The sequence below is a fragment of the Clinocottus analis genome, unplaced genomic scaffold, assembly GCF_023055335.1.
Source record: "Clinocottus analis isolate CAN_PGR_092001 unplaced genomic scaffold, fCliAna1.0.p SCAF_4, whole genome shotgun sequence".
Taxonomy (NCBI): Eukaryota; Metazoa; Chordata; class Actinopteri; order Perciformes; family Cottidae; genus Clinocottus; species Clinocottus analis.
In genome coordinates this window covers 17,060,543-17,087,941 of record NW_027176153.1, presented here as the reverse complement: position 1 = coordinate 17,087,941, position 27,399 = coordinate 17,060,543, and the positions used below count along the sequence as shown (strand labels likewise).

The 27,399-nt window shown below is 44.4% G+C and overlaps 3 protein-coding genes across 7 annotated transcripts in view; 1 reads left to right on the top strand and 2 right to left on the bottom strand.

Moving 5' to 3' along the window:
* The window catches only part of hoxc13a (homeobox C13a), a 48,068-nt gene extending 44,732 nt beyond the window's left edge, over window positions 1–3,336 (bottom strand). For 2 of the 3 annotated variants that reach the window (XR_011079675.1, XR_011079673.1), the window contains exons 1-2: window positions 3,192–3,336; window positions 2,368–2,477 (exon numbers count right to left, since the gene is read on the bottom strand). The gene's annotated coding sequence lies outside the window, so the exon portion shown is untranslated. Of the gene's footprint in view, window positions 1–2,367; window positions 2,478–2,835 lie in introns of all 3 variants that reach the window. The other variant, XR_011079674.1, reaches the window with a different exon arrangement.
* On the top strand, window positions 16–20,064 carry calcoco1a (calcium binding and coiled-coil domain 1a). Of its 2 annotated transcripts, XR_011079672.1 has the most exons (16): window positions 16–169; window positions 1,213–1,377; window positions 1,461–1,563; window positions 3,835–4,037; window positions 4,213–4,425; window positions 4,664–4,812; window positions 4,916–4,985; window positions 5,102–5,257; window positions 5,702–5,956; window positions 6,222–6,347; window positions 6,637–6,732; window positions 7,606–7,693; window positions 7,889–8,136; window positions 8,385–8,476; window positions 9,361–9,518; window positions 19,948–20,064. XR_011079672.1 is itself a non-coding variant. In XM_068598304.1 (15 exons), the coding sequence occupies exons 2-15, from the start codon at window positions 1,246–1,248 to the stop codon at window positions 9,386–9,388; spliced, it is 1,959 nt and encodes a 652-aa protein (XP_068454405.1). In that variant the 5' UTR covers window positions 16–169; window positions 1,213–1,245; the 3' UTR covers window positions 9,389–11,396. The 2 variants fall into 2 exon arrangements, 1 of the variants encoding a protein (XP_068454405.1); XM_068598304.1 differs by lacking the exon at window positions 19,948–20,064 and having other exon boundaries at window positions 9,361–11,396.
* rarga (retinoic acid receptor gamma a) overlaps window positions 14,677–27,399 on the bottom strand; it is a 41,938-nt gene continuing 29,215 nt past the window's right edge. For both annotated transcript variants that reach the window (XM_068598305.1, XM_068598306.1), the window contains 7 exons: window positions 20,389–20,537; window positions 19,847–19,988; window positions 18,608–18,771; window positions 18,048–18,224; window positions 17,581–17,785; window positions 17,185–17,343; window positions 14,677–17,067 (listed from right to left, as the gene is read on the bottom strand). In XM_068598305.1, the coding sequence (XP_068454406.1) occupies window positions 16,706–17,067; window positions 17,185–17,343; window positions 17,581–17,785; window positions 18,048–18,224; window positions 18,608–18,771; window positions 19,847–19,988; window positions 20,389–20,537 (1,358 nt within the window). In that variant the 3' untranslated portion in view covers window positions 14,677–16,705. The remainder of the gene's footprint in view (window positions 17,068–17,184; window positions 17,344–17,580; window positions 17,786–18,047; window positions 18,225–18,607; window positions 18,772–19,846; window positions 19,989–20,388; window positions 20,538–27,399) is intronic.

Here is a 27,399-nt window from a genome sequence, read left to right as displayed (position 1 = left end):
GTGTTGTGCTTTGTTTTTTTTGTTATTGTTTCGGGTTAGTGGAGCAACTGAGTCCGAGGAGGAAAGCGCGTCTGAATCGTTTGTTTTGTGGTTTTGACCCGTCGTGAGCATCCTATCCGATAGAGACAGCCTATTTAGACCGTTTACAGACGAATAAGGGCTATAAAAGGTAAGCAAGATACCCGAGACGGTCGAGAGATAACGTGCGCAGATGTCTTTTGTAGTTAACAAAGCCTGTTATTGTCTAGCCTGACATGACATGCGCGCGCAATACATTAATTAATGGTACAATAATGATTAAGGAAAAGGCCACAGGTCCGAAATACTTCCAGTGGCTTTGTTGACACGTTTGTCTTCCCAAGCTTTCATCGACGTGCATGGCACTGTGTTTTCTCGACATGTGCTAATGTTGGGCCTCAAGCCTCGTGCTATGTAACGTGAACCTTTCAAAAGCTACTGTATATTTAAATCTCGGATCTGTTTTTTTTTTCTTTTTTTTTTCGTTTTTGACAGTCAGCAAAAAATGTGCTTCAATATTTACAGAAGAAAAGTATTTTCCAAGTTTAGCAGGACGCTTTACTAAAATACAACAACTACTTCAACAACCCCTATATAGTTGAGGGGATACACTGTTAATTCACAATTGCAGTATTTGTACACTGTAAACTAAAATGGAGCTTTTAGAGTTTCCTCCAAGTCATTTCTTTCCTCACACATGTCACATTACAATGTCTGGCAGGGGACAGCCAACAGTTTAACATACGATACTAACTGAATAAATAATGCACGCTGAAGGCTACACATGTCGCCATGTGAAGTCATAAAAGTGTACCTCTGGTTAGAATTTGAGCCCTATACATGCTGGAGGCCCCACACACCTTGTACTGCATGCTTACACGTGATGGTGTACAACAGCAAAGGATGGCAATGACTGAAATAGCCAGAGTGACAAACATGTAATATGTCATGTTGCTCAAAGGCCATGCTGTCACAGAGGTTTAGTTCTGGTGTCCTCAAATGTGGGCTTAGTCAGGAGATCTTCTTACACTGAATAAATATTTAGACTGTTGTCTCTTCGCCTTGTTGGTCCTCTCTTACCTATTTCACAATTAGCTCATCTAACCGTGCATGTCAGTTTTTCTTAACCATGAAATTTGATGGAAATAACTATAGAAAATCCAACTTAAGTTTGAACGATTTTTGTTCCTGTAGGTGCAACATAGCCTGCCTTTCTTTTGTGTTGCCATGGAAAAGGCTTGGCGGGTGGAGTTCAGAAATGTGGGCAGCAGCTACTTCCCTCAGAGCAGAGTCGATTGTCACTACACACTGAGCTCACAGCACAACTGGGCCAGCAATGACTGGATAGGGCTCTTCAAGGTATTGTAAACCTGATGACAGTCACAAAGTGAATAAAGAGTGTATGCATCAACTGCAAAATAACGGCACGTTTTCTCCCTCAGGTTGGATGGTCGTCAGTGAAGGACTACCACACATTTGTCTGGGCTCTGGCACCAGCTGACTATCAAGAGGGCACAGATGTCAACTGTTGTGTGCACTTCCAGGGTACTCATGCCCTTGTTTTCTAATTGTATTTTATTTCCCATAGTTAGCCAGAATCTATACTGGTCCGGTGCTTAGATCGGCACATAAAACCTTCAGCAGGAGATTGATGTTTCTGTAAATTGAATTGCTCTCTTGTACACAAAAGGCAAGCAACTGGTTTATTGAAATAGAAGAACATGTAAGTTTATTCTATTTTAAAAGAGTAGTTTCAGAGATTTAAAAGGAAAAATATCCTCTATAGAAGACAAATATCCCTGTCAGCTTGGTTTATAACACAAGCACAGTCTGTCAAGGTTTAAATTAATTTCTTAAGGATGCAGGAGTTTGAGTAATGAGAATGACAAAGACAATGCCTTTGTCAAAGGCTGCTCTAACTACTACTGGTCCAAAATACACTGCTCACTCTGTCCTGTCCATGAGTGACAACAGATAAGCCTGATTCAGTGTGAGGGGCACGCGTGCAGCAGGTGTGGCATTGACCTCTAGTAGAGTGATTTATCACTAACTTTGACATACTGACAATGTCATTCTTCATTTGAAGAAGAGCGGAGGGAGGAAAGTCTAAAGAAACCGCTGATGCTTCCTTATCATCAGCAATGCAGTGATTTAAAAAGAAGGTTGCCTGCACTGTGATCCAAGCTAGTGCTGTAAGTTACAATACAGCTCATAAACTTTGCTGTATGCTTGCTGTCGGTTTTCCATCTGACCACTTTACTGTTCATGTGTTGTGAAACAGACAAGTAAATCATTCTAAACACGAAGCTATAGCCTGTGTGAGATAAGGATAATATTAGGTTAGCTTACTTTATGGGCTGGAAGACGTCACAGGCTGTGGCTCGCTGCTCACCGATCAGAGTGGGAAGCATGGATGAAGTGGGAAGCGGGCGGCACAGTCTAGCGTCATCACTTCCTACCTGATTTGTTGGGGATAAAAATTACAGAAATATGAATATGGTGGACAAATATAGTTATGGGTGGAGGTCAGTTGCAAGTTTATGCTAATAGCACAACAGTGTATTTGGTAGGATACCAATACTGGTAAAATTAAATCGCCCTCAGAAAGCAAATCTATGATTAGCTATACTTGCTATATTTAGGATCTAATATGCAGAGACAAACAGCATGCCTAGTACCATTAATTAACAGCATGTGTATGCTTGCTCGTTTTGCTGAACAGGTATCTTATACCTATAACATGTGTAAACAATTACATTATAAATTGCATTACAACGGAACCACAGTTGTTTTAATAACATGAATTAAAGCCCTGACCCATTGAGGCGGACAGGGCCCTGGCATCCTGCCGGGGTTGACAGTGGATGCTTGGCTGTGTTGGCGTCCATCTAACGTTAACTAACATAACCGGAAGTTGTATTTTTTTGCTGAGGCTGACGGTAACTGCTCTCCTGCTTCAACTGCTACGCCAATCCAATCTTGTACTGGAACAAATCACTCAACAGAGATGAAACTCGATATCCTCATTCAAACGAAACTGTGTGACCGGAAACAAGCGCACCTGACTAACTAGCTAAACGTCTGCCAGCAGTTGGTAAAAGCTAGCGCGTCCTAAAACAGCGCCGTTGGTGCGCTCTAATTAAATACCTTAAAGAATAATAACGGGAACTCACTAGAGGAAAGCTGGACTTTTTGAAAATGTACAAGGAAGGAAAAGGGTTTAAAGTAGCGACCTCATCTTGGAGGCGCGTAATTCAGACGACTTTAGCAAACGCCATTCAAATGAAATGGGCGCGAAACCGCGCTACGCCATCCTTTTCTCACTCACCTGCGCAGAACGACCTGGGTGCTGCCCCTGGTGGTGGGAAGCTACATTGCAGGACGCTCATAAATGCTCATAAATCAATGTTGTTGCAGTACAACAAAAAATCGATTGGAAACACACGTTAAATTTTCATTTTGTAAATGTAATTTTTTTAATGCATTTAATCATTAAAGCCATATAAATGTCAAATAATGTGTAAAGTCTTTAAAGGCTCATATTGTATGGCTACCCAAATACTGTCAGGTTGTTTCATACAGATTTATAGGACTAATTTTAAAAGGTAATTAGCTCTTCCAAAATTAGAGGTAGTTGTATTACAGGTAGTTATATTATCTAATTATCAATAGTGCACTTAGCTTCCCTCTTGTTCTTTGTTCAACACAGCAAGATGGGAAGCCAGCTCAAAAACAAAAATTGGGTAACTTTGAAACAATATTTCTTCACTAAAAATGGATCGTAACATGTCTTATCTTTTTCCCACTATCTTTTAGCCTCCTACCTACCCAAGTCCAGCTCCCAAAATTATGAGTTTGTATATATTGATGCAAAGGGAGAAGTGTTCTCCCGGAGCTCCGAATTCACTTTCTGCGCTCCGAAGCCTCTTGAGGATCTGGTGACCCTTGAGGAGGAGCCCCATGGAGAGGAAGGAGCCACAGACATGTTGCTGGTAGTGCCTCGAGCTGAACTGCTGCAGGTGAACAAAACAGAAAAGATTTACTCCATAAGATAGTGAAGGAGAGTATGTTATCAGTTTTGTAAATTAATAAGTGCTGATAAAACACATGTGCTAGTAAATCAATACTCTTGTTTAATGCGGGCGCACAAGGACACAACTGTGATTCCCTGTGCATCCACCTGTCTCTGGTCAGGGTCGACTGCAGGAATGTCTGCGAGAGCGTGCTGAGCTACTGCAGGCGCAGGAGGCGGCAAACAGGCAGAGGGAGAAAGACCAGGAGGTGTACAAGAGGGCGAGGGAGGCCTGGGACAGAAGACGCAGAGGGCTAGAAAGTGATATCGCCGGGCTGCAGGAAGAGCTGAAGCAAAGGGGAGAGAAGATCGAGGAGATGGAGATGGAGCACAAGGTGCTGTACAGAGCTGTAGGCAAATGACGGGCAAGATCATTTGATTAGAAACAATTTGCCTGTTATTTCCATACTTATGTATACTTACGTAGCTGTGCCCCTATTCTTTGAGGAAAAGCACTTCTTTGCTAAAACAATACCCTGTCTTTTGCAAATGTAATATATTTTCATATGGGTAACCTATGTCACGATAAATTAAAAATTCTCATAAAAATGGGAAATGCCTCTGGTCTGTTAGGAGGTGCAGGCTTTTGGAGAATCACTAGCCCGGGAGAAAAGTGCTTTATTGGATACGAGCGAGGCGAGCAAAGTGCGAATCAAAGAGCTGGAGGAGGATATCAAAACCCTGACTCAGAGAACAGTGGAAAGAGAGACTGAGTTGGAAAGGTATGACATTTTGGTTTTTAGTTTCCCTCCTCTCTCTTTTAGTTTTATGTGGGTGGGTCTCATGAATACTCTTGATCATCAGTAGCTAAATCTGTGTGCACAGGATGAAAGAAAGAGTAAAGAGGGCAGGAACTCAGAAAAAAGAAGAGGAGAGTGACAGAAACACCCTGCAGGTAATTATCATTCAGAGCAAAAAAATAAAAAAAAACGTCTAAATAAAACCGTTACGTAGTTGTTATGTTCTTCCACATTTCACTCTCTTTTTTCGTGTGTCGTGTCCCTCTTTTAGACAAAGCTGGAACAGACAGAAGGTGAACTCAGAAGTCTGTCTAAGGAGTTCCAGGTCTTGAGGAATTCACTGGCCCAGAGAGACACAAGTGTCCTGCAACTCCAAAACAGCATCACCACCCTCACCCAGAAACTCACCACTGCCCATAGGAAAGAGGTCAGACATCTCTTCAAAAATCAGAGGAGACGGGATTGAAAGCAGGGTTGAGAATAAAGGCAGATAAAGGCAGAGGGAAATCTGCATGCTGGGCTCCAAATGTGTGCTTTGCTGTGACCACTACGAATACTTGTTCTAAATTCAGCGCTTCCTTTAAGTGGAAAGGTATTTGCACCTGTCACCAGAATTTGTTTGAGACAAACGTACTAAGTTCATGTGTTTTTTTTTTAACTATACCTTTTCTTTGTGATTTTCTCCATAGATATGCTTCACTTTAAATAATAGTTGTATGTCAGCACATTCGGAAACTTTGATAAAATGGACTGAAAGCATGAGCATGGCTTCTCAAATTCAGCAATAGTTATTTCCCAGGCATTATGTGGCAATTCACCTGCAGTTACAGCTATGTAGCCAACACAGGCTTTATTGCCCTTTTATGTCCAGGCGGAAAACGAGGCCACACTGAAGGAGATGCGGAGCCTGCGGGAGCGTCTGAACCTGAACGAGCGCGCTGCAGAGGGCTTGAGGAGCGACCTCAGTGCCATGGTGGCCCAGAGGGATCACGGTCAGACAGACTTGCATCAGGCCCGTCTGCAGGCTGCCCAACTCACCCTTCAGCTTGCAGATTCCAGTCTGGCCATGAGAGAGGGAAGAGCCCGCTGGGCCCAGGAGAGGCAGAATCTGCAGCGCACTGCTGAGGTGATTTATCCGTGCAGAACATGGACTTTGAATTGGAGCTTTTAGAAAATGTACTGTAGTAGAGCCAAAGTTTGACATCTATTTTGACATATATAGCACAGCACATCACTGTCTAAATGTTTAAGTAAGATGTCATGAAGTTTCACAACAGCTCTTTTAAGTTTTTATCTTAATAGGTACTGCAGCTGAACAGTTGAGTTAGGTTTACATAGTGTTAAGCGTATTTGTATGTGTGTGTGTGTGTGCGTGTGTGTTACCCTGACAGAAGGACCACGAGCGTCTTGAGAAACTCAACACAGAGATGCAGAGGATGGAAGAGAGGCTGCAGGAGGAGAGGATGGAGAGAGTGAAGCAGGAGGTTGAGCTGGGGAGAGAAAAGGATTGCAACCGGGTGAGAAAGACTTCAAAGAACTTAAGTGCAATCCGTGTTTTTTGTTAGAGGTTCATTTTGCCAGTACACTAAAGTGTGTTTGCAGGAAATTAAACTACATTAACCACACAGAAAAGAGAGTACAATGATCTTCTCATCTAATCTCTTTTTTTTTCAAGATAATTTGAAATCCTTTTCGCTTCACTGAGATGTACCTTGTATACTACACATTATCACTGAGGATCCAAACACAAAATTACAGTAACTGTTGATTGATTCTGACATGTCGCTTCTGATTTCTGTCCTGCAGGTTCAGCTGAGTGAAACCCGCAGGGAGCTCCAGGAGCTGAAGGCCAGCCTGAGGGTTGCCCAAAAAGAGAAGGAGCAGCAACTTGCAGAGAAACAGGTCAGAAACACACTTTGGTTAGCCATAGGGGACAACTAGAATCAATGCTGAACCAAAGTTTGTCCAAAAAAACCCAATTTGAGATGGTATATTTATGTGTAAACCCTGCGTGTATGGTGTTACAGGTCCTGGCAATGTGTCCTTATCTGCTGATCTCAAGGTTAATTAATAGCATGTATGGAATAATAAGTAAACCATAAGTGTTTTATCTTAATCAACTCCCAACTGCAGTAATTCAGTCATTATCAGTCTTCAATTTTACAATTTTTGGTCACAATTTGTACCACTCTCCAGCTTGAGTGCACCTATAAAATTATTTTTCTCTAAAATATGTTATTATCATTATTATATGTATATAATGTGTCCATATGCTGAAGCTTACTAATAGAACATATTCACAAGTATACAGGGATCGTAAGTGTCCCAGGTGTTGGGAATCTTCTGTCTGTTGTTGTCTTCTTAGGTGTTATTGTGCAATATAAATAGTTTATAGTGCAATATAAATCAGTAGATTTCAGGGCAGTCAGTGCTACTGCTGTTAAAGTGTTTTTGTTGGCTAACCACCATCACGTTTGCTTGCTACTGGCAGAGTTAGTCATTGTTTTTAAAATCAGTGTCCAGCTTAATTTTAACATCTGCCATATAGGAGCATAGCAGCCAATCTGTGACACATCATAAAGCAACCAAATGTTAAAATGTTTATTGACCACTGATAATGATATTTATGTAATAGCAATGTGTTTGTGTGTAAATGTATTTTATGTGGCTTCAGCTTGAAGAAGTCAGACATCATCTGGGTTACGAGGGCGATGGCTGCTGAAGCCATGATGAAAGTCCGGCCCTGTATGTGAGATGATGTATTTTCCACTGCAGGAGTTGATGGAGTACATCTGTCAGCTGGAGCAGAAGATTGGAGCGGTGGTCATTGCCAAGTGGAGCGCTTCCCCAATTGCCTCTACAGGTGAATGGAGCCACATTAATCCACTTTACGCCCTGCAGATGTGAACAATATAAGTGTTAACTATCATTAAACAGCCATACTAAATATTGATCAGAATACATATATTGTGTGGGAGGGGGGGGGGGGGGGGGGACAGGAGCCGTGTTCTGAAAAAAAAGTGACCACTTTTTCTTTGCTAATGTTTCTAATTGGTAGATCAGCCTGGCAGTGTGTTATCTGACTCTGAGGACGAGAACCCAGAGGCTTTGCAGCCCCTCCGTCCACCAAGACCTCTTGGCCACTACAGCCTGTGTGAGCAGGGTCAGCCGGATTCCTTGCTCCTTGCCACCCCTCCTCCCTCCCCCAGGGAGGTGGAGAGGAGCACAGTGGTCATCAACCAGCCGGCCCCGCTCTCCTCGCCGCGCCAGACTGACGCTGACACTTTGGCGCACAGCTCTGATTCGGTGAGACGCGCTATCCCCGCCGTTCAGCATCCCCATAGTCTAATTGCACGTGATTTAGAAAATTAGCAATGTCCTCATGCTGATAACTGTGCACACCAGTTAAACACGGGCAGCGGATCGTTTGATGCAGACTTTATCTCCAAGAAGCAATTAGGCCGCTCGTCTGAAAGTTATTCGACTGTAATGGCTGCTGTGTGTGTGTGTGTGTGTGTGTGTGTGTGTGTGTGTGTGTGTTCTCTGGTGTTAAGGAGGAGGAATCTGATACACTTAAGTGTGGAGGGCACAGCTCTGGAGAGGAAACAGCCCTTTTGCTGCCTGAACACATGGACACTGTTCTCAGGTACAACTTCCTATCACATGTTCATACATAGAATACTACACACACACGCACACGCGCACACACACACACACACACACACACACACACACACACACACACACACACACATAGCCAACACTCAAGTAGGGAGGTAAATTGTCCTGCATTTGAAATGTTACCTATGGCATTTTACTTCCCTTAATACTTGAGGGAAATGTGTGGATATACATTTATATGTATATACACTACCATTCAAAAATTTGGCTTTGAGGCCAAACAAGCCAACACATTTCTTCCTGCCATACTGGCTGGTTTTGCATAATTGTTTATAAGCACATGCTTTGATTTGTGTGTACAACCTTACTCTGCAAAGTATTTAGTGAACACAGCAGCCAGATAAACGCGGAGGAGTGACAAGTGTCATATTTCTTTCTTAAATGTAAAGTCCTAAATTATCTCAATGAAGTAATTGTGCTCAAGCATCGTACCTGAGTACTGAGTTTCCACACCGGGTCTCACACAGAAAGGCTTACTCAAGTCATTCAAAGCTTGCGAAAGCACACCGACACATGTGACCAATTATTTATGGTGACAGGGTGAGTATGGCTGGAAGATGGAAGTTTTGAAGATGTGCTCGTAAAAGAAGTTGAGTCAGGGAGACTGTGAAACAGAGTTGGGGCGTGGGAGGGGCGAGATGGGAGGACAAGGGGACAGATAAGTTGACAGCAAGCCGTAGCAATGATTTACCTGAGGGGTGTACTGCAGTCACGGGCCAATTTTCAGCATCATTAAAGCCCTCTCTCTCCCACTCAGCCGCTCCTTCAGTCTAACCTCCTCTTTCAACCACACAGTGTGTTTCTTTCCGTTTTTCACACACGCACACTCTGCTTTGTCTCCTCCTCCAGTGATCTGGCCGACACCTCGCTATGGTAACCGGTGGACATCCAGCCATGGCGGGGGATCAGAAAGAGGAGAAGGGGTTCCTTTTCTTGGAGTTAATGTGGTTCCCCATTACTTCCACTAACAAGCACATATACAGCTCATTCTCTACGCAGACAAAATGGTAATATGCAATTGACATCATATCTGCCGTGACCCCTGGTTTTCCCCTCTAACTGTTGTGTTATTATTGCTCTAGCTGTTGTTGTTAGGAATGACATAATGCTTGTGGTGGCAGGTCGACACTGTTTATGACCGACATAAGACTTTTGCACAGTTTGAAAGCCGCGTTCTTTTGGACATGGGCTCTGGTGTTTGAGAGTTTGCAGGCTGTGGCAGAATTATTTCTGTTGAATCATTGCAATGTCGAGAGCTTAACGATGGATGTTATGTCGTTTTTATGACATTTGTGATTAGGATTCATGACAGGCACTGTAATTATGATGTTTTGTGCAGGCCCAGCTCCACTGGAAATCGTGGCAAAAGTCTCTCCCAGCATTAAATTCTCCACAGCAGCTTTGAACGCTATACACGGCAGCATAAAGTAATAATGATACAGCATCGTGCTTGAATTATATTGCAGTACTATAGGTCTATGACATCATATTTCTCCTCCATTTACTCACAAGTGAGATTTGATATGCACTTTCTTGTCAGCAAGAGCACTTGATTGTTGTCGTGCGGATGCAGTTAAAGAGATTTAGTGATGCAGAGACGCTCCAAGACGGACAAGCATTTTAAATAGAAAGCTTATTGAACAGATTGTGTTTAAAGTCTATTAAATAGATGCCAGATGCAACTTTCTACTTCAGCACCTTCCTATAATCATTATTATGAAATGAATGCTCGTATGCTTTACACTATAGATCAGCTGCGGTTTTTACTTTTTAATGATCCTCGATTTACTAGCTGGCCATTCGGATACTGAGTGTTTGTTACAGTTTGTAATGTACAGAAATCTCACAGTCACATAGTTATACATTTTTGCCTAAAATAATTTAAAAACGAGTCAAAGAAAATCATCTTTATATCCTGACACATTGACATGGTGTTGGGTTTTTCCCCGAGCCCTATGGCAATATACTGCCTAATAAAAATAGCTGCCTACCTTTTAATCAATACTGTATGCATTTTTCATGATTTTCTATTCATAATTAACTTGAGTTATGCTGCAATTAAACTATATTCAGGTTTAGTTTGAAAGAGTTTTTTTTTTCACACAGCTGTCTGTGCAGTATATGACAAAATGTTGCTTGGCTCCGAAAATTTGCTCGACACTTTGATGCTTGATTTTATCTGCTGTATTTGCACCCTATTTTTACAATATAAGAGTTTTTAGATGAAACAAGTTGATATATGGATACTTAATATGTCAGTTGTGTCTTTTCATCATTATCTTAATCATTACCATGGTGTGTTGTGTTTACGTATATATTTTATCAACACTTTTATGTTTTTACCTTCGGCTTTCAAATACTCACCTTGGCTCTATTAAGATTTGAGTTATATTGTTGCAAGATATCAGAGCTAATGAAAGGGAATGAGTCCGGCACGTTGTGTTTAAGGTGAAAGGAATTGCTTTGAGTGTTCAAACAGGAGGACCAGGCTTATGGAAGTAGTCACCTCTCATTTATGCGTCACTGTGCTCTGGTGTTGCACTACATGTTGATTCTCCTTGTATATGTTTTGAGGAGCCTGGTATTCTTTCCCATAAGATAGCACACTACACTACATGTATTCTCTATAGTCCTTGTTTGTGGTTGTAATCTGACTTTATGTCTTAGGGATGTTGTTTTTTGTTGTTCCACTGAGATCTACAGCACGAGTGCTCCTCGTCCAGGACATCGTCTCCGGTTGCAATAAAGCTCCAGTGGTTATGGTTTGTTTTGAAGTTGTGTGTGTGAAGGTTATCCCATATGTACACCGCCGTGTATTTTCTTATCAGTCATGTAACAGGGTTTGGGTGGGGTTCTGCGTAATAAAATGGTTTATGTATCCATTATTGGATCTAATGTGTCTTTTTCTGGCCAAAGATCATTGCAATATTTAGATCCTCACATGACATTTCACTGGTAATTAACTATGCCATTTCTTTTCACACAGCTATTTAACCTCGATCCCCTTTTGGCTCATTGCCTGTTTCAGATACATTTTTTTCTCTCCGCTCACCTTTTGGCTCTCTTGCACTCTCCCCTCAGGCCTGATCCCCCTCATCCTCATCTTCATCCTTGCGCCTCCAAACTCCTACGGCAGTCTCCTGCTCCGTCTTTTAAACTCAAAGCTCCCTCCACCACACTCCCTCCATCTTAAGTCTGGGGTGACGATAGCTAATTATAAAATCAATGATGCTGGGCTGCCTAGTTTACAGCCCCCTCTAAAACCTTAACTGGGAAATCACTGTGGGATTGATGACTCCCTCACTCTTTATCTCTTTTAATTAGAAATGTAAAAGATATGAAGACCCAGAGGCCAGAACACATCTCCTAGTTTTTATGACCCCGACACCCGCCTTCCCCACCTCTCGCTCCCCTTCCCCAAATCACCCCTTCCTCTACCTGGCCTTGTTTATTCCCTCTTCCTCCCGGCTGGCGCACCCTCCATTCTCACTCCGGTCACAGATACCTTTACCCGTTTCTTCATCACTTTCCCCATTACCCTTTCTTTAAGATCGCCCGCCTGCCTCTCTGCTCACACAGTGGAAGGTGTTAAATTTATGGTCGTTGCACTCGAAAACGTTCCTCACCTTCCCCTCACCTCTCCTCTCTTCCCGTGACTGATTCCCAACCCTCCGTGGATTTGCTGCATGTGTAACAAATGAAGAAACGTGTCCTTTTCGTCTGTTCTGAACCAAAAGCAGGAGACACGCTGAACAGGACGTGATGTTTCACATTGCGACCCAGCTTCCAACTCCATGCGTCCAGCACATGCCACATAACCTCTGTGTGTTGTAGACATAGCTGTAGGTCTACAGAAAGACCCCGCAGTTTATTTTTATCACATCAAACCCAGGTCACATGCATCTCCACTCTGCGTTTATCGCACCCCGAGCCCAGGCGCTTCCTCCCTCACTGCTGCAGGAGCTCTTGGGTTCAGTGAGCTTTATCCTCCTGATCACACTTTGAGGAGCCGGCCGCTCCTGATCCATTACCCCGACAGTTTGCTCATGTTCAGAGTAAACTTGGTGGATGTGCTCTCGCTGTGTTTAAATATTCAAATTAATTTCTTTGGTATGCCGCACTCATGGCCTACTTTTATGGATTCTTTACTATTTTTTATGAATAATTGATGCCCTGAGGCTGCAAGAATATTACATGGGAGATTTTTACCCGTTATTAATTCATTGTAAAGTTATACCTTTTTTTTTCCTCCCTGGGGCCTTTCTTTACACATTTCCATCTCTTTTTCCTATTTCCAGTCAATAAGCCTTCCTAACTCAAGTAATTAGTTAATCCAGCATCAGTGATATGGAAGGATGAGTATATAGAAAATCTCTTTTAAATTCCCCCAAGCACACCCAAATCCTCCACAGGTTCCCATGGCAACACCATCCAGGGGCTCAGTATATGAGGCCGTTTGATTGTTTCTTGTAAAATAGTGTATAATGTATGGGCCTTATTTTAATTCCAGTCTGGTGTTATTGATCTGTCTTTAATGATAGTTAATTAAAGTAATCATATAATTGATAGGATCTCATCTCTGTTTATCACCCTCTTCTGATTCCATCTCTCTCTCTTTCTCTCTCTCTCTCTCGCTCTCTCTCTATTAATAAAATCAAGGTGAGACATTAGTATACCACACTGGTATGCTGAAAAATGAGGGATGTGTACTTCTGGTACTTCTCCTTTACAAAGAAGGTTCCTGTTCTTCATCAGGATGTCAAGAGAGCTGGTTGTATTCGTGACAATGATGTAACTAGTTAAGTCAATTTAATAAGTTTGTGACGAATGTGTAACATGTGATTTTTGGTGATGTATTCTGAAAAATGTTTAAGGTTTTTCTTGTTTTAGTCATCTGCTTGTTTCCAATGTATTCTGACAAATGTGATGTCTTTGAGTTGAGTTTAGGGTTGCGATGTCCTTTCACATTTCACAGGTCATTACCAAACCAGATTCAGTTTTGGATCCAAGAGGCTTCGACAAGATCAAATATCACACTAGTCCAATAAAATCTGAGACCATGTTGGGCCATGTACTGACTGTTCAGCGAAGCAGCACCCTGAAATAACTCTAAAATGAACACGACTGATCACTATGGGGCTGCAGCTGAATGTTATTTTCTCATTTCTTTGATGAATGGTTGAGTCCAAAACACCCAAAAATAGGAGCATGTCTTATTTGCATATTGTCTTTTTTAAATTTGTGTAAAGCACTTTGTATCTTATTTGTAAAAGTGCTTCATAAATAGGGGTTTTATTGTGAATACAAATAATAATATTTTAGAAATTGGACTATTCAAAAACTTTGCTTAACTAATGAACAATTAATCAACCGCTTGCATCTCATTCATGTGATATTATCTGATATATCATTTTTAAATTCATTGTGCTGTACATTTCTTAAAGGTGCACACTACTTTTCTGTTCATTTGACCAGCTTTCTAAAATTCAATAAATAAATCATGACAGACAGATTTACTTTTAAAATTCTAAACCACTCTATCGAGACAAAACTATAGGTGTTTTCACTACCTCCAACTGCACAGTGAACAAATCTCCAGAGCAGACCTTTATCTGATGTCCTTGTTCAGCAGGAGGCAGTGAGTTATTAGCCTCTGCACTTCAGCTCTCCATGACCTGCAGACCAGCTTCGCCACGCAGGAAGCTGGAGCGGTGCAAGAGCTCCCTCTACTGACATCTTGTAAAATGCTTACAGTTCCCTTCACTCAGTACAGGTTCAGATGACTGAGTGCTTCATGTTTCCTTGAATGAAGTGAAATTTATAATTATCCAAAAATATTTTTGTGTGGAAAACAATAGAATACATTTTTTAAAAAGTCCAGTAATCTCACAAAAGTAGTTTATTGTGCCTCTTACTGTTTATATGGCTTTTCTTTGTATGACAATAGTTGACATAAACAGAGAGTGGACAACACCTTGGCCAAGTTGAAAAACAAAAAACATGAAACAACATAATCTCAAAGTTCTGCCTGCATTACCATCATTAACGTCATGACAGCCCAGGAGGGAGGGAGGGAGGGAGGGAGGGAGGGAGGGAGAGAGAGAGAGAGAGAGAGAGAGAGAGAGAGAGAGAGAGAGAGAGAGAGAGAGAGAGAGAGAGAGAGAGAGAGAGAGAGAGAGAGAGAGAGAGAGAGAGAGAGAGAGAGAGAGAGAGAGAGAGAGAGAGAGAGAGAGAGAGAGAGAGAGATCGCCCAATGACTCAATACATGTAAACACACACACACACACACACACACACACACACGCACACACACACACACCTCGCCGCTACAGAAAGAATGTTCATATTGCTTCAAAGAGACAGGAAAAATAAACTCTGTACTGTATACCAGCCACGCTCAGACATTTTGGCAATAAAGAAATGATACATGAGAACACAAAATCCTCCACAGCTCATTAAAGAGAAGTGAGAATGTACACGAGACGAGACGATATAATGGCTTTTGGGATGAGAAGGCAGTTTGCTGCTTGGATGCCAGCACAAGCACACAGGCTGGGGCAGAGACGATGACTACGATGATATGTCCCGCTATGAGAGTCAGGCTGGCACCCGTGCTGAGTCTCAGACTTGTCACCTTCTATGTACACGCAGAGGAGTTGCGCTGATCAAAACAGAGTCAAGAATACACACATAAATATTGCCTGTTTCTAGCGAGCCTGAATGCAGCGAGAGTTTGGTCCTTACTGAAAAGCCCTGAGTCTGAATCCAAAATGTCTTCCATGAAGATTCCTGCTTTCGACTTGCATATGTCTTTGATCGTTGTGTTGATGCATGATGCTGTTATGTACGGGTGTTTCTGTCCTTGCTGAAAGTCTGCATTCGTCAACTGACATCATCTGGGAGTGCTCTAAGGTTGATTGTATTGAATATGTTGATGCTGTCATTGGTATGCTAACGGAAATATAAGCCCCCAGACAGTAACTACTCTTGGCGGACGAGATGTGACCTTACGTGAATCGAGGATCACAAAAGTGCTACATATTCGGTCTATTGTAAATCTCTTGTCTGGGGCAATCCATGCCAGGTATCCGTTACAGCTGAGGGTAGTGGGAGTGAAATGTGTGTATATGACATGAATGTTGGTGTGTGTGTGTGTGTGTGTGTGTGTGTGTGCATGTGTGAGTGACCGTGCCGCTGTGAGGATCGCTGGATGGTGGCTGGCGTCCCGGCCTGTAGTCAAACTCATGCTCCCAAGATGACTTTTCCCAACTTTGGCACAAATATACTTACTTTCAGCGCTGACAGCATTAGTCGGCTGCAAAGAGAATAATGCCAATTCCCTGATAACAGAAACTGATTAAGTCACTGCAACAAAACAATAGTCCTCTGGGTTGATTATCATTGACATCCACAGTGAGCCAAAGTGCCCCAAAAGCCCCAGCTGAGCATATGTAGCTGATAAGGAAGACCCAGCCAGTTCTGATTACCCTTCTTTCCCTCAGAATATCTTCTCAGGAAAGCTCTTCAAAGAAAAAAAAAACTTGTCTAAAAGGATTCATATATAAAACCAGAATAACAAATAAAAGACAAAAATATAATGGTATATAGATATGTATGGACTTATTCATAAGTTGAAAAAAAGAAAAGTAAAGTTGAAAACAATATTCAAAAGCAATAACCACAAAAACAAAAGATTAGCATACTCGATTTGGTTTTGCCCTGTACTCTTGTTGTCTTTTGAGAAATGTGCTTGTTGTAATCCATCGGAGTCAACTGCTCAGTTCTGGTGTCTGTTTTGGCCCTTCCCCTATTTCGATATCAACAACAACAGTGGAGGAAAAAGAGACATGAAGCGTTCTCACAGAGGTTCTGTTTGTCACAGCAACTTGCCTCTTGGCTACGCCAGGAGTTCATATGATTTACTGTCATCTCTCCGTTACTTTACTTCTCTGTAGTTCTCTTGTCATGGACCATGTGGCCTGAGTTAGAAGTGTCTGTACACATAAGGCTCTGCTGTGCTCCGCTGTGGAGGACACAGTGATGTGCAGTACGAGGGAAGGCCAGCATTTTGTTGAGGTGGGAGAGTGAGGTTGTTTGTGTTTGTGTGTGTGTGTGTGTGCGTGTGTGTGTGTGTGTTGATATGTGTGTTTGAACCTGTACGTGCATGAGCGTGTGCATGTTTGAAATGCTCTGTTCACTGCGCCCTCCCAACGATGCCTTTCCTCGACCCGTCTATGGCATCCAGAACGCCCCAGGGCTCCCCGTCACTGTCCGAGCCCCTGTCACGATCTTCGTCCCCCACGTCGTCGTCGTCGTCTTCGTCCTCCTCCGGCGACGGCTCGCTGCCGTTCTCTGTGGCCCAGCTGTCATCCTCGTCCTCGGCCTCCTGCTTAACCTGGGCTGGTGGTGGAGGTGGCGGCGGCGGCGGCGGAGGCGGCGGGCTCTCGTTGTCCTCCGTTTGGTCTTCAAAGGCCTCCGGGTTCTCGAGCATCTCCCTGATCAGAGGAGGCATTGGCCCTGGGATCTCCATCTTCAGAGTGATGGCTCTCTCTGCACCTGGAAGCAGAGAACATGGTGATTATAGATTATAATAATCATGTTATTTATCCGCTGCCCCGAAGAGGTCACAAATGAAACAGAATTTGTTCTTGGAATCACTCTCTTCACACTAACCCTTAGTGCTGATGCCCCTGAGGTCAGTGATCTTCATCAGCATGCGGGGGAACATGTGAGGTTTGTTGGGGCGACGGCGGCGGGCGTAGATCTTCAGAGCCTCAAGTAGAGGCTCTTGCAGCTTATCCACTTTCTGGGGTTCCTCTAGATCCATACGATCTGATGGAGTGTGCAGAAAACGCATCGTATTATTTACCAGAAATGTACATTGTCATAACAAGTTTAAGAATTGTAGAACATTCTAATATACTTCAAATAATTTGACATATGAAAAAGTACTATTTAGATCCTTTCCCGTTGAATACTAATCCTGTCAAAGCAGGGACAGGAATGCTGAAACAAAGATTTACTAAAGCCAATTCCTGCTTTACAGTCGATATTGTCGGTCTGCAGTACCTCCACAGATGAGGCAGATGGCACTGAGGAGGCCAGTCTCTGTGTCGTCCATCTCCAGGGGTAGAAGCTGGCCAGCAAAGGCAAACACCAGGTCTGTGAGAGGTCCGAAACCGGCGTTGTGCATCTGAGTTCGGTTCAGAGTCAAGCCGTCTGAGAAGGTCATAGTGTCCTGTTCTGGAGTGTAGCGAGTGCAGATCCTCAGCATCTGTGAGCACAAGAATGTGGAAAAACCTCATCAAAATAGGATGTAATGGGGATTTATTGGCAGTAGCTCAACTCATGTCAGCTCAGAGTGTCACGTGTCTTTAACTTTTTTTACACCAAGGAGTTGGTGGGCAAACCTTCCTGCACTACTACTTTTTACCACCAGATGCAAGTATTCCCTCCTCTGTCAAATAAGCTGATTTTGTCAGAAAAGAGCGAGCTTAGAAGACAAAAAGGGAACAACAAAGAACAAGCTTCCTCACCAGTATGTCCAGGCAGGCAGACTTGAGTAGAGTGATCTGGTCAGCGATGGTGAGGGTGGTGAAACCTGGCAGCCGCTTGGCAAACTCCACAATCTTAATGATGCATTTGGTGGAGAGCTCACTGAACTTGTCCCATAAACCCAGATCCAGCTGGACGCGGGTGTCTGAGCTGGAGTTCTGAACACACACACACACAGATCAGTATATTGTTACAGAGGTGGCGTACAACCCTGTCCGCATTAAGGGCGAGCGTGTCCGAGCCTCACACCACATTTACATTTTACATCAATCAGGGGGGGGAGAAAAACATTTACATGTTGCATCAATCATCCAGAGGCCACACAGATGGCGTAATGTGGAACTGAATTAGATGAAACACTACTATGTTGGGAAAGCTACGGTGAATTTACATCTTTGCATGCAATCTAGGAGCCTTCAGTGACGGCATAGCTGGAAGAATGTTGCCACACACAGTACGAGTCTGTGTGTGTGTGTGTGTGTGTGTGTGTGTGTGTGTGTGTGTGTGTGTGAGTGTGTGAGTGTGTGCGTGTGTGACTTACGGTGGTATATTTGCCCAATTGGCCAAGTGACGGGAAGGTTTCTTTGTGAGCTTTGCTGACTTTATTGACCAACTCCTCGAGTTCCCCACTTAGCTCATAGCTCTCTGGTAGCACCAACTCCTCCTTCACATCCTTCTTCTTCTTGTTTCTGTCATTTCGCACCGCTTTTTTAAGAAAAACAAGATGAAACACAGATCAGCGACAGTATGTTCCTTTTCTTTATCTGCAATTGCGTGTAAAAACATCCTCAGCACTCTGTGTCTTTCACTGTTAAGGATATTGGGCTCACTCGTGGAAAAAAGAACTTAGTTGCAACGGAGGTTTGCGCTTAACAGTAATAACATATTTCCTTTAGCAAGGGACGGACATTGGCTATCTTTTTCTTATCACCCGCTCTCTTCCTCGTCCATCTCTCTATCCACTTGACCGGTGCACATAAGCCAATCCTCCACTCTCGGCCTCCTCTCCCTCCTCCTCCCCGACTTTCCTTCCTCTCAGGATATCCAGTAATAGCAGAGGCACAATGTGATCCCGGTCTTAACACACATCCCACACAAACATTACACCCACATACATGTCCCATGGGCTCCGTGAAGGGCAAGAAACTGCCACTTAAACACACACAAGGTCAAGCTAAACAGGTCACAACTGTGTGTTTGATTCAGTACACGAGATGCATCCGGACCCCATAAGCTTAGTCAAAAACTGAAAATCTTGTTTTCTAAATCGGTTGTCGTTATGAATGAAAGCAGTGTTTGTGCTGGCTCGAGGGGCGAGGTTCTGTTGTGAAACAGGAAGTCAGAAATCATTTCGTAAAAGGATTAGTCATATGATTGGTACGGTGCCCGGCCTCGCCCCGATCACCACCCCTGGTAGGCTCATCATCAACTTCTGCCTCTCTGCTGCATAGTTTCCCATAGTCTCTGACTCAACGTTAAGAGATCAATATAGTCACACTGTGGGAATCAGGTCAGGTCTTTCTCTTTGTGGTAAAAAAAAAAAAAGTCTTATCAGAGTGAAAATAGACTCTAAACATCAACTGCTTGCCATTGTCTCCGAAGTACTCAGTAGGTCATACTATGTCTTGAACTATGACTGAAACAGAGTCTGCTGTCCGTGTGTGTGTCCGTGTGTGTGTGTGTGTGTGTGTGTGTGTGCGTGCGTGCGTGTGTGTGAATATCCATGTTTTGGAAGCTGGTATCTCTATCTCTTGGGACTCCTGTCTCCAGGTGGACTCACCTTCCTTGGACATGCCGACCTCAAAGCACTTCTGCAGCCTGCAGTATTGGCAACGGTTGCGTGTGACTTTGTTAATCTGACAGTTCTTGTCTCGGTGGCAGGTGTACACCATGTTCTTCTGGATACTGCGGCGGAAGAAACCCTGGAGCACCAGGAAGCAAAAGACAAAAGGGACGAGATAGAGAGATTGTGTGTCATCGTCGAGTCATCAAATTTAGGAAGTGTTATTTAACAGTTTCTCTTTCATAATAACACTTCTTTCCTGTCTTTTTTTTCTAACCTGAATCCTTAGGTCTCTTATCATGAAGGATTTTTAATCTGATTTGGTCTATACACTTTCTTTTTCTTTTGTCTTGGTTATTCCATTCCCCCCACCATCTAACCTACATTACAGAAGTAGCTTGAGAGTGCCGACAAAGCCCTTTCCTTCTTATCTTGATAAAAAGACCGGTAACAAATTATTGCAACCTCGCGTTTTTCTTATTGTTTGTAATAAATCAAGACGCAGCATAGCTCAAAAGGCTCTGGCAGGTTCCTCTCACCTTGCAGCCCTCACAGGAGCTGACCCCGTAGTGGTACCCTGAGGACTTGTCCTGGCACACAAAGCAGGGCTTGTAGACACGAGGTGGGGGAGGTGGAGACGGAGAACTGGGCACCATCTCCTCTGAGCTGGTGCTCTGGGTCTCCACCGCTATGGAGAAGAAGAAAAAAAGACGGCGGAGCACATGAGCACATGATTTGTCACATATCCCTGTCCTACGGCAAGTCAGAAATGTCAAATGTGCACTTGAATGTAGCAGATGTGGATAATCAAGTGTGTTCAACTGCATTCAAACATGATATGACAGCTGACAGCGTTTCCTTTTCCATTTGATTTGTGTTGCCAGCAGGAGATGCTAAGTAACGATTATGTTGAGTTGGCCTGGAGGTGGATTGAGATACATTATCACTGCTTATAAGCTTGACTTGGACAGGATTGATAAGATAAGAGTGAAAGAGAGGAATGAGGCAACCGTTTCCAGGCACCAATTACCACCTCATGGAGCAGCACTCAGGTATATGTTTCGGGGGACTATTGTCTTGTGTGAACGCAGAGAAACAAAAAGGAAGAATGACTGTCTGACAGCAGAGACAAAACAGTTTGTACTGCAGTAAGCAAGAACGCCGTTGATTGACAGCTTATCTGATTAGGCCAGGTACCAGAGTGAGCTGTTGCAGCCGAGAGTCAAAGCTGGCTCTTCCTCATTCCACAGACTCATGATGACATCTTGCACGCACAACGAAGACAAATGTGCAAGACACACATGCACGCCAAGCTCTCCTTCCACCTTTTATACTGGAACACATCTGTGACGTCAGTGAAACCTTGAGTCACATATTTGCTATGGTACATTAAGCTCCACTATATTCCAAAGAGGCACACATAGAGACTCTTTTGGATGCTCAAGTGTGCAGCGTATGGATTCCATACTTCCCCCGAGGAACATAAGCTGCTGCACACACACACACACACACACACACACACACACACACACACAGGACCAGACCCTCGTCACACATGCTAGCCTGCACAAACTCACAGACCCACATGTTGCTCGGGGAAAATATGGAATCCATACGCTGCACACTTGAACATCCACTTACCCAGCAACACCTCTTTCAACTTTCACCCTTAGTTACCCTCAAACTTCAACCCCCAACTCTGCATCCCACTACCCCCTGACACACAAACCCTATTTTTCTCTTGTTTCCTGGCCCTAAATTCCTCAGTGCAGCCCTGCCAGGTTTTAATAGAGGCCCATGCTCGTAAGGCGGCCTATAAAGGCGGTCCCATGGCTGGACTGGAGGCCCCAGCCCGGCTGGCCTACACTTTATTGGAACTCGGTCACCTTGGGCAGCTATTCACACCACCAGCTGTAGCTCCCAACCCGTAAAAAAAAAGGCAATCATAAAATAAAAAACAGGGAGGCTCTAAAATTCTAACTTTTACTGCCCCCGCCTCCCCCCTGCGCCTTCAATGGAAAGCACAGAGGGTTAGCCTAAACTTAACCTACACCCCCCCCCCCTCCCCCCTTTCCCTTCCCGATCCCCTCTCTGACACCCAAGGCTGAAGCAAGAACCACCAGCTTGGCTTTTTACAAGAGAGGGGAGACTTCAAAAAGAAGAGAAAAAAAGGGGGGAATAAAAAGAGGAATTTGATAAAAAGCAGAGTAAGGGGCAGAGGGGTGGAAGGGGGAGGAGGAGAGGACACAGTTGCTCCTGAGGGCAAGTCTTGTTCAAGACCAAGCTGACCATTACTACCACTGCCGCTACAGCTGCTGTAACTGCCCAGCTCCTACCTCATTTTAATGATAGTAACAGAAATATGTCAAACGTGTTTTTTTCACATGCTGCCTGCTGCTCAAACATCTGTTTTTCATATGCATTTTTATATTTCATTATTCCGAATCCACATTCAAATTCCTGCTTTGAAAGCTTTACTTTGCTGGAGGCAAATATGTTTTCCATTAGTTTAAAGAGCAAACCCAAAGCCAAATGTGCAAATCAATCGAAAACCTGAAGTTTACACCCGCTGAATGTTTCTACAGCAGTTCTCATATCTCCCTGGCCAGAATGTAACAAAGCAGCAGGGTCAGAGGGAGAGCAGAAACCCTCTGAACGTGCCATGAACCTCTGTGTTTATGCAATAATAACAGCAGCAAATGAGGCTCCAGACCGAGTGCTGACAACCCCTAAGAAAAGGACAAACCATATGTGGCGTCAAGTAACGAACACTGACTGACACCGTCTAAACGGAGGAAGAAAGCGAGCCAAAAGAGAGAAAGGCCGTCCTGAAGAAAACTCGGACAGCGATGAGAGAGAAAATACATCAGGCTCCATCAACACGTTGAACCTGGTTCCTGCCAGAGAACATGACTCCTGAACCCGCCTCCCAGACTTCGCCTCATTCAGCTTGCTCCATCCAAATCCCCTGCACCACTTACCCCAGGGCGCCACAGTGAGAGAGCCCTTTCAGGCAGCCCCTTTCCCCAGTGTCCTCAACTCAGCTCATCACTGTTTAGAAAACAAAGCCCTGTGAAATGAGAGGCCCTCCTTATCAGCGCTCCGAGGCCTGGGGCACCATTTGCATGACAATCCGCCGGCCGAGGCCTGGGAGTCGATGACGGACGGATGAGATGAGAGGACTGGGATAGGTGGGTGGCTGCTGTTGTTGGGGGAGGAGAAGAGGATAAGAGAGGCTGGGAGGAGGGATAGTTGAGTTTCCAGTAGCCACTGTTGGTTTCCTGCTAAGTATCAGTTTACTCCCTAATCCTTTCTCTCAATGCTCTCTGTGCACAAGTGGCCCAGCTGCACTGACCAGGCCTAATCCTCTGGTCAAATACACACAGATACCATTCAATGGCTACAAAACTACACACGCACTCAGGAGGATGATATTCACTGGCTACAAACTTGCAAACACACACAACAATCGGCCCTCCCCTGCATTACACTGAAGTGCTGCAGCGTGAGTGGGATGCGCAGTACAATCATTCTCAACAACCTCATTAGATGTGAAATGTAACTGCACATGACAGAAATAGCTGTTCAGCTGAAGGTGACTTCAACTAGGTCAATTACATTAAATTCTAGGTCAGGTCAACTGGGCCATTTGACATCCCTTTAGATTCAATAGATTCAATGGAAGAGAAAATGATTGAATAGGAAGAGATAATAAAGAAAAGCAGGAGACTTTCTGGTGACACTGAAGCTGCCTGTTGTTCACTCGACTGGAAAGGGGAGTGTTTTTAATGTATGTGAGCAAAGGCCGTGACTATGCAGCTTGTCCTTTGTGTTGCAACACACTTCTTTTTAACTGAGCAGCATATGACATTCTGGCAGCGTTACAAGTATTCTTTCACAATAGGCGGGCAGATTTTGTCTACGTGACTTGCTGATGTGATTGAATCTTCATTGGGACGCGGCTCCAGAATCTAGTCTTGGCATGTGACAGCAAATACACAGGCTACGTGAGGACATTGGGCTTACATTAAAAGTACATGAGTGAGTGACAAAAACAGATTACTGAGTTTATGTTGTGTGCCTGCGACTCCAGCCACTATCTGCAGCCTCGATTTGATTTGCAAATGCAGCACTATTTGTAACAGTGCGCCATAGTAAGCTCCCGTGTGTGTGTGTGTGTGTGTGTGTGTGTGTGTGTGTGTGTGTGTGTGTGTGTGTGTGTGTGTGTGTGTGTGTTTTATGTCCGTGACAAACTGCAAGCGCAGGCTTGCGGGGCCTTTGTCTCCATCTCTACCTTCATTAAACAGCTTGTACAGCTTGCGTGTTCTTGTCAAATGCACTGAGCAGTAAAAGAGTGTGTGAGACTTGAAGGCAGTGTGTGAGAGAGAGGCACACAGTGGGGCTCACTGTGAAAAGAGGGGTGGGCACTGGGCAGACAGCAGTGGCAGAAGGGTAGCAGATTGAGAGAGGATGGTGAACAGTGGGCTGGAAGACTTGCTGGCACACTAGGTGGGGCCTTTGAGGGTGCCGTTGGCCCTTTACCCCATGGCAGAGGCTACAGCTCCACAGGCTGCTCATCGAGTGACCAGAAACCCACTGAAAAGGTTTCTATGAAGAACTGGGCTTCATAAAAGAGGAAAAGAAAGTACCACACCCTTGTGAGTAGTGCCAGCAAGTTTCACTCTCCTCCTCTGCCCACGTCTTCCTGCCATCCCTCTGAGGCTTCTGCTACAAGGTCCCGCACACCAGACTCGTTTCCTTCCTCGTCAGTCTTTCCGGAGGATCTCCGTCACTGCTTTTCTTGCCACTTCTCTTCGAGGCACTTCTCTGTGTCCCTCGCTGCTGCATCTTCTTGCATGTGCCTCCATTCGCCACAGGTTGAATAATACGGCCGCTCCGGTCAAGCTCTGTTGCACACAGTTGAGTCACCTGCAGGTCTATCAAGTCTCTATTGTGTCGAGTTACACAAGCACTCACAGTGTAAACTATCTACAACTGAGAAAGAAATGGTTTATATGGTGGGGAAGTCGAGCGCTGGAAGGAGGGAGGAAGGAATGTGTGTGTTGACAAGGAGGGGGGATGCTTTCATTAAAGGTGCTGAGCAGTAGCAACACCTTTCAACAGCTGTCAGAAAGCTCATTACCTGGACTCCTACACACACATACACACACACGCCTGTAAAGAGGCCCCTCTAAGCTGTCTTTTAAAACAAGGTCTCTGATAAAACTGGGCTGTTGACCAGGAGATTGCTCAGGTTTGAGTGGTGAAAACACATAAAGCTGGCCTGTTGTAGTGAGAAACCAGACAACACACACACACACACACACACACACACACACACTTGTCTGAAACACAGAGATGGGCACTTGTGTAAACCCACATGATGTACCGAAAAGATCTGAGACCAGATGGATATAAAGAGTGGAGTGTTTTGGCATATGTTCTGTATAAGAACTATGAACTATTGTTTGAATGACAAAACTCTAGACTCTAGACCCAGAGTGGCGCACAAACTCCTGCCAACACACACGCACGCACACACATTTATCTATAGCTCCCCGAAGAAAGTGTACAAGCAGTGCAGAGTAGGAAAGGCAGCAGGTGGGATAAGCCTGTATCCTTAGGGCACATTTAAAAAAAAGTGGAATTACCCTTGCAGTCTGCTGGTGCTCTCAAAACACCCTTTCTTCTTTACAGCACCTCATAAAGGGCCTTTTGATATTTTCTTGATGGAGTCGGCCAAGCCAACATTTGGCAGCAAGCGCCCCCCTTTTCCTGCACCACACAACCCTGTCAAGAAACACACAAGTTGGCTTCACACAGCCAAACTTGCCCAAGCGGCCTGTCCCACATGAACCCAGCAAAATAAAGTTGCCTTCAAATGTCCTTGAACAAAACCTGAGGAAGGAGGTATTAAAACGAAGACGGGGAATTAAAGGAAACACACGCTCAATGAAAGGATTTTAGTCAGTGGCCTTTTAGGGCAAGTGCGAGAAAAAAAAAGCAGCCACTCAAATGCAGCTCTGTGGAAAAAATGTGCCCCCCCCATCCCTGTGGCGAGCTCAAGCTGACTCTTCATCTGCCCACCAGAAGACAGAGAGGAACACAGCTCCCCTCCGGTGACTGCAGAGTGAACTCAAACCTGGCAATCCGGCCCAGGCTCAGGCCATTGATCATGTCAAGTAGACAGGACAACTCACAGGCAGGCGAGGAAGCAGACAGAGAGCGCCGGCCGGCCGGCAGACAGGCGAGGTGAGGAGAGAGAGGACAGTAGAGACATGGAGGCAAATCCTGAGTCCTTTGATCCTCAGGTTGTTTCTCGTCCTCCCAGACTTCCTCTCACCATCTGTAGCCCTGGCTCTCACCTGTCTGTCTCTGGCAAGGCTAGCGCTCGTTCAATAGCTATTGCTTCCTCTCCACAACAATAGAAACCTACAAAAGTAGAAGTAGTCCAGCCCTGGCCGCAGCCGTGCTCTGTCAGAGGAAGTGAGGGGAAAGGAGGATAACGTAAACAACAACAGTAGTATTCACTCCGGCTCATTGGGGAAGCACCGCAGACCAAAGCATGCAAACCTCTTATTGGAAGGAACAAGCACACCCACAAGTCGTAGCACACAGTTCATTCCCACTCAGTTCATGTAAATGAATGTGCCAATGCATCCGCACACACTACAACAAGCGTTTCCTCTTAGGCGTAGCCATCTATCTAGCATCTTGATCAAACAATTTGGCGTTACAGCAACAGTTTTCGTCGCTCTTTTCACAAAGAAGAACTTTGAAGGCAGCACAGTGAGAGAGTCAAAAGCAAAGACAGTGACTGAAAGTAAAATAGACAGATCAATGCTGAGAGGGAAGTAGGAACATGACTGTGGTTTCCTGATGATACACGGGGAGCTTTTTTTTAAAAATTGCAACACTGGCACAAAGTCCCCTTAAACTGGCACCAATGCTCTGAGTCATACCAGATACAGGAGTTACACTGAGAAACTTATGCTTTGAGTGGTGCAGTGGAGCAATGATGCATGTCAGAGATTTTCCCCTTTTGCTTGGCAACCAACCGCCAACAGGTTGCCCGTCTCTGCCTGCCGGAGCACGAACACAAAATTCAGATTTAAACCCTACAGTGATTCATTTCCTTCTCGGTCTGCTTCTCTCTGTGTGTTGGAAGTTCCATGTGACATTAATATGAGGCAACGCATCTCATTTTGACATTTGGACTATAACCATACAGAGAATACGTCACTGTGAAAGCAAGCGATGCCCATTGAGTCAGCTCCCGTAACAGGAGTGCACCCTGAACTCATTCAGCATTCCTGAACAAGGCATAAATCACTTCAAGGAGCCCCTAACTCCTTTGCTGGATCGCTTCCTGTCTAACTGGCTGTCTGTCTGGCAGGTTCTCTCAGTGTTTTCTGGCAAATGAGGTGCTCAAACAGTAAAGTAGGAGCTGATAAATCCAGGCCTACTGAGAGGCGCCCAAGCAGGCCATGCTACAGTTAAGCCATGGACATATTATCTGGAAGTTTGCAGCCACTGAAGAGCATGTGATA

What these genes read in the sequence shown, in the direction of transcription:
- calcoco1a (XM_068598304.1), top strand. Translation starts at nt 1,246, where the DNA reads ATGGAAAAGGCTTGGCGGGTGGAGTTCAGAAATGTGGGCAGCAGCTAC. An exon ending in GAGAAAAGGATTGCAACCGG is followed by an intron (nt 6,348 to 6,636) that starts GTGAGAAAGACT and finishes TCTGTCCTGCAG; the next exon opens with GTTCAGCTGAGTGAAACCCG. An exon ending in TTCCCCAATTGCCTCTACAG is followed by an intron (nt 7,694 to 7,888) that starts GTGAATGGAGCC and finishes TCTAATTGGTAG; the next exon opens with ATCAGCCTGGCAGTGTGTTA.